This window comes from Pelobates fuscus, chromosome 4 (genome assembly GCF_036172605.1).
Source record: "Pelobates fuscus isolate aPelFus1 chromosome 4, aPelFus1.pri, whole genome shotgun sequence".
NCBI classification, from domain to species: domain Eukaryota; kingdom Metazoa; phylum Chordata; class Amphibia; order Anura; family Pelobatidae; genus Pelobates; species Pelobates fuscus.
The window spans coordinates 384,303,803-384,314,547 of NC_086320.1; the positions used below are offsets into that span (position 1 = coordinate 384,303,803).

General features: G+C 45.3%; 1 protein-coding gene across 1 annotated transcript in view; it reads left to right on the forward strand.

The window, feature by feature from the left end:
• Positions 1–9,224, forward strand: part of DHX30 (DExH-box helicase 30) — a 34,835-nt gene extending 25,611 nt beyond the window's left edge. Inside the window, exons 15-19 of the mRNA XM_063452869.1 lie at positions 118–277; positions 763–920; positions 2,541–2,641; positions 3,884–4,023; positions 8,516–9,224. Coding sequence (XP_063308939.1) covers positions 118–277; positions 763–920; positions 2,541–2,641; positions 3,884–4,023; positions 8,516–8,769 — 813 coding nt within the window. The 3' untranslated portion in view covers positions 8,770–9,224. The remainder of the gene's footprint in view (positions 1–117; positions 278–762; positions 921–2,540; positions 2,642–3,883; positions 4,024–8,515) is intronic.
• Positions 9,225–10,745: the final 1,521 nt, after the last annotated feature.

Genomic DNA, 10,745 nt, shown 5'->3' on the forward strand with positions numbered 1-10,745 from the left:
TTTTATTTTTTTAAATTCTGGTTTGTGTTTTGTAGAAAACACTTAGAATTCATTGGGTTTTGCTTGATGCATGACGCATCGCTTTCAGGCCACTCACCTGTCTTTCTCTTCTCCCAGGCCAAGGCCGCTCTCAGTGGGGACAGCTGCAGTGACCACTTGGCCTATATCCGAGCGGTGCAGGGCTGGGAAGATGAGCGCACACACAGCAGCACCAGGTCCCGCGAACATTTCCTGGAGACCAACATGTTGTCCAGACAGGCTCTGCGCTATATCCAAGGTGGGCCGAACAAGGGACGATTGTGGCTACAGAACGCACACTAAGGGATCCCAATAAGGTCACCATGTAATATGTTTTCACCATAATCATTTGACTTTGTTGGGATCCCTTGGAAGGTTGCTTTATGTTTAGTGCTACTGGTTATGTTGAGGATCTTTAACAAGCACCGTGCAAATCGGAATGTTTTGAACTGTGAATATTAATATTATTTATGCTGGTTCTTTGCTATATATAAACTCAGCGAATGTCAGTGTTAGGAGACATTGGATACAACGGGAGCAGGAAATGTGCTAGATAACTGGGAGGATCAACACTATTAACAAATTAAAATATTGAAATAATGTATCTGCTTGATGATTGGAGGTAGGTTGGAAATGAACAGCCACAGGCATGATATATGATAATGCTGAAAATCTGTTTCTAGTTCACCAACACCGCTTCCTTGATGTTCCCAATCATTGCGCTTTCTGCATTTTCGCCCCCAGGTCTCGTAAAGCAATTCTCCTCCAATATTTACGAGGCTCGTCTGGTGCCAGAACAAAGCAGCTGCATTCGGCGTTCGTCCCAGTACAATCAGTTCAGCAGTGAGGATGAGCTTGTAAAGAGTGTCTTACTGGCTGGGCTGTACCCCAACTTTATCCAGGTGAGCAAGGCCTGACTGGCTGTAACCCACCCTCATCCAAGTGGGCAAGGCTTGGCTGGGCTCTACCCTGCTTTATTGTAGGGGAACAAGGGCTAACTGAGCTGTACCCCACCTTCATCCAGGTGAGCAAGGCCTGGCTGGGCTGTACCCCACCTTCATCCAGGTGAGCAAGGCCTGACTGGTCTGTACCCCACCTTCATCCAGGTGAGCAAGGCCTGGCTGGGCTGTACCCCACCTTCATCCAGGTGAGCAAGGCCTGGCTGGGCTGTACCCCACCTTCATCCAGGTGAGCAAGGCCTGACTGGTCTGTACCCCACCTTCATCCAGGTGAGCAAGGCCTGACTGGGCTGTACCCCACCTTCATCCAGGTGAGCAAGGCCTGGCTGGGCTGTACCCCACCTTCATCCAGGTGAGCAAGGCCTGGCTGGGCTGTACCCCGCTTTATTCTAGGTGTTTTGGGCAGAATTTTGCACGTTGCCCAAACTAACCACAGTTCACCAAAGAAATTCATTAAACAAGACGAATACAGGCTAATTCACTTTAAAACGTATAAGTCACCATCTGGACGTAATGGGAGTGACTTAACCCTTCCGTCTCTCTGTGCTTGAGGTAGAACACACGTCAGTTTCAATGGGGAAAAAATTTGGGAGTAAATTACTGCTTTTACAGTAATTTAAAAAAAAACAAAAACAATTCTTAATGCTTATCACGCTGGTTCCATCAGTAAAATTTAAAACATTCCTCTCTTTGTGTGTGGAGTGACTGGTTCGTAGTGTCACACTTAAAGGCAGTGTCATTTTACGACCACTCTGACAGTCTTTCAATTACTCGGAAATATAGGAAATTTTAGGTTATTAATCTTGAGCCCGACACCAGGGATGACCTATTATCAGACAAACCCACGGTCTCCAATCTTTGCAAGTGTGCACTCAAACTCATACACTGGGTCTCTCGCTGCTCAACTGAGAGACTCTACTCTAAACAATATTTGGCCTCCTTGACGTGTAGACCTGACTGGGGCCTCTTCCACCAATCTCTGTGTTGCCATTCTGTTTTCAACCCCCTTTTTTTGATTTTTTTTCTTTCTTTGTTTAACCATCTTTCCCTTTACCCTACATTTTCATATATCTGTCTAAATAATTTTTTCTTATCTGTGATCTGATACTTGGTATCTCCCCAATAAATAAAAACAGCTTAAATGGTGTGGTTTAGTTTAATTATTTTCAGGTGGTGCTTCCATTTAATCTATGTATTCATAAATTATTTTCATGGCAATAAATGTTTAAAACTAGGTCTCCTTTTTGATTGATCCAATCCGATTATGAGTCTATATCACGAAACCATATTTGATTACAGAGTCTAGAAAGATCTGTATTTGATTATCGAGTCTAGAAAATTATCGAGTGGTTACCTGCCTGGGACTGGCTAGAAGACATTATTAAGACAGAGTTTATGATGTATGTTTTATTGGTTCTGGTTGCTGTAAGGTATGTCACAGTGTTTCCAATGTGCCCATTCCTGCCCATATAGGTCTGAACTAGAAGCTGATTTTATGACGTTTGTTTATGGGACTCCAAACCATCACCTGTGTTTACGGCATTCATGTTATTGTCCTCACAGGTCAGACGCGGTCACGTTGCTAAGGGAAAGTTTAAGCCGAACAGTCTCCTCTACAAGACAAAAGGTGGCTCAGTGCAGCTCCACAAGACCACAATTAACAGGTGAGAAGGGGTTCTGATATGCTGCCAGCATTGATCTCGTGCAGTGTGGCCACTGCATTCATGCTAGGCATACTGGCTTCGGTACGGCCGAATCCCATTCCGGCAGAATCCCTGTTATTCTATATGGCAGCCATTAGAAGGTCACGGCAGAATCCCTGTTATTCTATATTGCAGCCATTAGAAGGTCACGGCAGAATCTCTGTTATTCTATATGGCAGCCATTAGAAGGTCACGGCAGAATCTCTGTTACTCTATATAGCAGCCATTAGAAGGTCACGGCAGAATCTCTGTTACTCTATATGGCAGCCATTAGAAGGTCACGGCAGAATCTCTGTTACTCTATATAGCAGCCATTAGAAGGTCACGGCAGAATCTCTGTTACTCTATATAGCAGCCATTAGAAGGTCACGGCAGAATCTCTGTTACTCTATATAGCAGCCATTAGAAGGTCACGGCAGAATCTCTGTTACTCTATATAGCGGCCATTAGAAGGTCACGGCAGAATCTCTGTTATTCTATATAGCAGCCATTAGAAGGTCACGTCAGAATCTCTGTTATTCTATATAGCAGCCATTAGAAGGTCACGGCAGAATCTCTGTTATTCTATATAGCAGCCATTAGAAGGTCACGGCAGAATCTCTGTTATTCTATATAGCGGCCATTAGAAGGTCACGGCAGAATCTCTGTTATTCTATATTGTAGCCATTAGAAGGTCACGGCAGAATCTCTGTTATTCTATATTGCAGCCATTAGAAGGTCACGGCAGAATCCCTGTTATTCTATATAGCGGCCATTAGAAGGTCACGGCAGAATCTCTGTTATTCTATATAGCGGCCATTAGAAGGTCACGGCAGAATCTCTGTTATTCTATATTGTAGCCATTAGAAGGTCACGGCAGAATCTCTGTTATTCTATATAGCGGCCATTAGAAGGTCACGGCAGAATCCCTGTTATTCTATATAGCAGTCATTAGAAGGTCACGGCAGAATCCCTGTTATTCTATATAGCGGCCATTAGAAGGTCACGGCAGAATCCCTGTTATTCTATATAGCAGCCATTAGAATGCCACAAACCTAACAAACCTATACTAAATTAATCTTTTGTTCCAGAAAGCAGATTTGTACATATTACTACTTCTTGTATTCTTACACCAGACGCATACTCAGACTGTATTAGTGCACCGGCTGTAGCGCTGCCCTCTGTTGGTGTAGGAAGTAATTTCTCTTACCGTTTGCTTTTTAGAGGTACACAGAACCTGCACAGTCCTTGGCTCACATACTTCCTTGCTATGAAGTCAAACGGTGTTGTGTTTGTACGTGACAGCTCGATGGTTCACCCGCTGGCGGTCCTGTTACTGGCGGACAGTGCAGTCAGTGTTACGGGTTGGTATTAATGTTGCATTACTGCATATGTGTTAGAATGGGGAGTGAGTTTGGGAATTTAGGTGCAGCCCTGCTTCTGTCTCCTGAAAAACAAATCCTGTGTAATTGTGTTACAGTAACTGCAACATATAAAAACCATATACCGTCTTCTTAAAATATGGTATCTTCTTTACAGCCAGATATTAAACATGAATTCATAAAAGCATTTTACAAGAGCACTCAAGTTACCATAACCCCTGCAGCAAGCCATAGTGGCTATGGTGCCTTGAATGCCGATGCTTTGTCCTATGATAAAGATGCCACACCTTTTTACTACAGTTTGACAACTTCCCCAGATCCTGGCGCATTTGATCCGGTCATGCAGGGGAAGCTGGATGTTGCTGTAGAGTAAAGCATGGACTATGCAAGACTGCGCTCACTGGCTGAGAGTATCAATCGGGCGCCCTGACAATGAGCACAGCCTTGCTTTGTTCTCTAGAGCAGTCTGAATTTTCTTTCTAGAGAACAACGTATGCAGTGGGTGCAGCTGGGGGCCAGGTAAGTCGAAATGCGCTAAAATGGTTTGACTTACAGTGCGATGGTGCCATGGACAGTCCTGGCACCAAAACCTGTGGGATGCAGTGGCTATGGTTCTTAGAGTGTTTGATTAGAAATGCAATTCCATGGAATGGTCACCAAATATAATGTGACTTCATTTTATATGATACACCCGCCATATTGGTGCTAGTAATGCACTGTTCCCAACCAGAATTTTACATTGAACCCATTGGGAGAGACCAATATGTGGATGGGATGTACAGTGAAGGAAAAAAGTATTTGATCCCCTGATGATTTTGAATGTTTGCCCACTGACAAAGAAATGATCAGTCTATAATTTTAATGGGAGGTGTCTTTTAACAGTTAGAGACAGAATAACACAAATAAATCCAGAAAAACGACTGTCAAAAAAGTTATAAATTGATTTGCATGTCAATGAGTGAAACAAGTATTTGATCCCCTTCGACTTAATACTTGGTGGCAAAGCCCTTGTTTGCAATCACAGACGTCAGATATTTCTTGTAGTTGGCCACCAGGATTGTACACATCTTAGGAGGGATTTTGTCCCACTACTCTTTGCTGATCCTCTCCAAGTCATTAAGGTTTGGCAGCTGACGTCTGGCAACTCGAACCTTCAGCTCCCTCCACAGATTCTTATGGGCTTAAGGTCTGGAGACTGGCTAGGCCACTCCAGGACCTTAATCCGCCACTCCTTTGTGGCCTTGGCTGTGTGTTTTGGGTCATTGTCATGCTGGAATACCCATGCACGACCCATTTTCAATGCCCTGGCTGAGGGAAGGAAGTTCTCACCCAAGATTTGACGGTACATGGCCCTGTCCATCGTCCTTTTGATGCTGTGCAGTTGTCCTGTCCCCATAGCAGAAAATCACCCCCAAAGTATAATATTTCCACCTCCATATTTGACGGTGAGGATGGTGTTCTTGGGGTCATAGGCAGCATTCCTCCTCCACCAAACACGGCGAGTTGATGTCAAAGAGCTTGCTTTGGTCTCATCTGACCACAACACTTTTTTTTGTAAATCTTTCTTTTATTATGGCATATGCGTCATGGGGTACAGAAGAGAAAGAGGAAGCATTGTGGGGTAACACAGGTTAGTATAACAAGGTGGTGGACAATACACCTCTGAGAAAGACTGCCATATTTTTGTTTTTTTAGAACGTCATGTAAACAGGTTTATACAAGCGTGGTTAATAAAATAAAAAATTAGAATGGTAGACATTTGTCGCTTAGGCATTTGTCGCTTAGGCATTTGTCGCTTAGGCATTTGTCGCTTAGGCATTTGTCGCTTAGGCATTTGTCGCTTAGGCATTTGTCGCTTAGGCATTTGTCGCTTAGACATTTGTCGCTTAGACAGTTGTCGCTTAAACAGTTGTCGCTTAAACAGTTGTCGCTTAAACAGTTGTCGCTTAAACAGTTGTCGCTTAAACAGTTGTCGCTTAAACAGTTGTCGCTTAAACAGTTGTCGCTTAAACAGTTGTCGCTTAAACAGTTGTCGCTTAAACAGTTGTCGCTTAAGAGAGAGTACATAAAAAAGTAAAAAGGTCAAGGTGATGAACATTCAATGTGATAGACATGGCTTAATAACATCTGTTCTCAACAGCAGCAGGCGAGTAACCTTTATGATATAGCATAGATTAAAACTCGCTAATACTGTACAACAGGCTAAGTAACAAGAAGAAGGGCATAACTAGCTATTACGTTATGATAATTAAATTAAATTAAATCGCTGCCTAGGTGATGGAGCACAAGCATTCGTTAGATCAGGTTGCGACAATGCGTGACAAAAAGAGTAATGCATGTGTGTTATACTATGTGTGAGCATGCTGCGGCTTTACCGCTATTCATGTGAGTGGAGTTACACTATCCGAGTTTGCTGAGCAGGGCATTCTCGCGTTCCAGCTGGTGCGTTACCTGTCTGTGTGGTGCCTGCAAATTGCTGATTGTGACAGGTGAGTGTGTTCCCTTGGTAGGTATGTGGTTTGTGATACATGCAGCTTGGTCTGATTACCACTAAAGGAGGCATGCAAGAAATTCTTTAATTCAGTTCGGCATAAAGTAAGTCTCTGCGGTTTAGGCTGGGTAGCTGGTTGTGGGCCGGGGCCTGTATAAGTCCAACTTGCCTCACCCTATGCCCGTTCTGAAGGCTCTTTTAGTGCGGTCGGGCGCGTGTCGGCCGTTTGGGATCTCTCTGGTCCTGGATTCCGGCAGAGATTTCAGATGGGTCATCAGGGAGTGGAGGTGATTGCGGTAGGGGGCTTCTCCCTCTTTCCTGGCAGCAAGTGGGGTACGCACCATGTGGCCACGGACTCGGTTGCCAATCGGGGCCGGGTCATTCCCATGACGGGCGCTACGGAGGGCCCAGGTGGTAAACCGCCGCCAGCGGCGGGCGGCTCTCCTGCGGTGTGGCCGGTGTATAGGAGGGGATCTCCTTCTGTTCCCCTGCCTGGATGGTTGGGCCGTCTGTCGGTGCACAGCGGCTTTCCTCGGGGCCAGCCCGCCCTGTCTCTCTGTCTGAGGCCGCCTCACCTTCTCTCCGTGTTGCGGGGTCAAAGGTGCCGTCTGGCTGTACAGCTTCTCCCAGAATCGGCGGAGCAATGCGTCCAGTCGCTCATGTAGAGGTTGAGTGGGAGCGTGCTCTGCCGCATGGCCTGTAGTCGCCATTTTAGGTGCGTTTGTTTGTCGCAGTGTCTCGTGCATTTAACAGTGTACTCCTGCTGCAGCCGAGTTTAGCTTAAGGTGTTTGCTTAAATGGACCAGGATAACCCCCACTGGTCCCAGGGGGGGGGGGGGGTAAAAGGGCCCGATGCTGCGGGTGCTGCTTAATTTGGTAGGCTGGGAGAGCGGTGTAGGCCCCAAAGTCTCAGCCCGGATTCCCAGCGGGTTAATGGGTCTGAAAAGTGCCCCTCTGTGCCCCAGTTGTCTCAGTGCCAGTTTAGGTGTGCTGAGGGTCCAGATTGGGTGGGTTTCCCCTCGTTTTCCGCCGAAAATCGGGTCCAGTCTTGGGAGCTCACGAAAAGCGTGTCTGCTCGGCTCCCCGGTCAGGCCCCGCCCCCCCCGACCACAACACTTTTACCCAGTTCTCCTCTGAGTCATTCAGATGTTTATTGGCAAACTTCATACGGGCCTGTACATGTGCTTTCTTGAGCGGAGGGACCTTGCGGGCGCTGCAGAATTTCAGTCCTTCACGGCGTGTTGGCAGTGTGTTGCCAATTGTTTTCTTGGTGACTATGGTCCCAGCTGCCTTGAGATCATTAACAAGATCCTCCAGTGTGTTTCTGGGCTGATTCCTCACTGTTCTCATGATCATTGAAACTCAACGAGGTGAGATCTTGCATGGAGCACCAGACTGAGGGAGACTGACAGTTATTTTGTGTTTCTTCCATTTCCGATCTCACCATCTGTTGTCACCTTCTCACTAAGCTGCTTGGCGATGGTCTTGTAGCCCATTCCAGCCTTGTGTAGGTCTGCAATCTTGTCCCTGACATCCTTGGACAGCTCTTTGGTCTTGGCCATGGTGGAGAGTTTGGAATCTGATTGATTGCTTCTGTGGATTGGTGTCTTTTATACAGGTAACGAGCTGAGATTAGGAGCACTCCCTTTCAGAGAGTGCTCCTAATCTCAATTTATTGCCTGTATAAAAGACCCCTGGGAGCCAGAAATCTTGCTGATTGATAGGGAATCAAATACTTATTTCACTCATTGACATGCAAATCAGTTTAACTTTTTTTGACCTGCGTTTTTCTTGTTTTTTTTTTTGTTATTCTGTCTCTCACTGTTAAAATACACCTACCATTAAATTATAGACGGATCATTTCTTTGTCAGTGGGCAAACCTTCAAAATCCGCAGGAGATCAAACATTTGTTATCCTCACTGTATCGTGTGCGCACATCTTCTTGTGGAGTTATAGTAGCTAATATTTCACTTTATTTACAGACGATGGGCAGAACATGGTGGTTGCCCTCTCTGACTCAGACCTTCTGAAACTGGAAAGTGATTCTCGCACAATAAGGCTGCTCGGAGATTTGCGTCGAGCTCTTTCCCAGATGGTGGAGAAAAGCCTGTGCCAGGAATTGCCTTCTTTGCAGCCACATGTTGAAAAGCAATACACAGAGCTTCTGTCTGTGCTGGTGGATCTACTAAACAGCACAGCCCACAGCTTCAGTGAAAGACCACACACTGCGGCTTAGGAGTGAAGAGTACAGGACCTGCCCAGTTCAGGATTCCTTGGGAACTACTCCCCCTTCTGCTTTGGAACACAATATGAATAACCTCTGCTGCTCTAGAATGCCACATGCGTCTTCTAGTTATCCTGGTGTCGGTCCGTGCTATAACCATTACACGTCTGCCCTAGGCAGAAACTGGCATCATTTACAATGCTCATCCTATACGACATGTCCAGGACAGACTGATCCTTCTGCTTACTTAACACCAACGAAAATATTCCCAGTTGATCCTAATAGCGGACAATTTATTACAAATGAAAGAAGCAGAAATGACAATTGTTTTGGATCATAACATGTTGCACTTAATGTTTATTTCTAAACTATTGTAACAAGCATTTAGATTACTCCAGCAATGTAATCTGAAACATTTGGTTTATATATAAATTGCTGTAGTTATAAATTAATTACTGTGACAAATCATAACTGTGTATATATTGTGGATCTAATATTAAAAGTTAAATAAATATTTAATTCTGTTCTTTTTCCTCGTTTACGAAGATTAAGATTGTTGAGTTTCTTAAAGTGAAAAAGGGAGTAAAAAAAAAGGTGTTAACACAAGTTATCAGTGATTTTCAATGTTTTATTTAATGGTATAAATTCCCGAGAAATGAGTGCTCCCCTTTAACAAGGTCTGGAGACTACAGGAGCCAAGCTGTCTGCCCGAGATTCTGTGGACGAGGACGTTTAACGAGACTGCCTGACCAAACAAGCCAACATTATCTTCAGGTACTACAGCAATAATTTTGAAACAGAGGGATTGAGGCCCTGCTCAGTGAGCTTACATGTTAGAGGGAGTGGGGTATAGTGACACAGTAACAGAGGGATTGAGGGCCATGCTCAGTGAGTTTACATGTTAGAGGGAGTGGGGTATAGTGACACAGTAACAGAGGGATTAAGGGTCCTGCTAGAGGGAGTGGGGTATAGTGACACAGTAACAGAGGGGTTGAGGGCCTACTCAGTGAGTTTACATGTTAGAGGGAGTGGGGTATAGTGATACAGTAACAGAGGGATTGAGGCCCTGCTCAGTGAGTTTACATGCTAGAGGGAGTTGGGTATAGTGACACAGTAACACAGGGATTGAGGGCCTACTCAGTGAGTTTACATGTTAGAGGGAGTAGGGTATAGTGATACAGTAACAGAGGGATTGAGGCCCTGCTCAGTGAGTTTACATGTTTGAGGGAGTGGGGTATAGTGACACAGTAACAGGGATTGAGGGCCTGCTCGGTGAGTTTACATGCTAGAGGGAGTGGGGTATAGTGACACAGTAACGGAGGGATTGAGGGCCTGCTCGGTGAGTTTACATGTTAGAGGGAGTGGGGTATAGTGACACAGTAACAGAGGGATTGAGGGCCCTGCTCAGTGAGTTTACATGTTAGAGGGAGTGGGGTATAGTGACACAGTAACAGAGGGATTTAGGGCCCTGTTCAGTGAGCTTACATGTTAGAGGGAGTGTGGTATAGTGACAGTAACAGAGGGATTGAGGCCCTGCTCATTGAGTTTACATGTTAGAGGGAGTGGGGTATAGTGACACAGTAACAGAGGGATTGTGAGGGCCTGCTCAGTGAGTTTACATGTTAGAGGGAGTGTGGTATAGTGACAGTAACAGAGGGGTTGAGGGCCCTGCTCAGTGAGTTTACATGTTAGAGGGAGTGGGGTATAGTGACACAGTAACAGAGGGATTGAGGGCCCTGCTCAGTGAGTTTTCATGTTAGAGGGAGTGGGGTATAGTGACACAGTAACAGAGGGATTGAGGGCCTGCTCAGTGAGTTTACATGCTAGAGGGAGTGGGGTATAGTGACACAAAGGTAGGGTAGAGTAGAGGAGTAGGTTGCTAGGATAGTGTTCATTGAGGGCTTAGTGTTTTGTTTTGATTACAGTTTCAGGAGAGGAATCAGGGTGCAGGGAGAGAAAGCTGTTCATAGTTTAATTGATATGCTTTC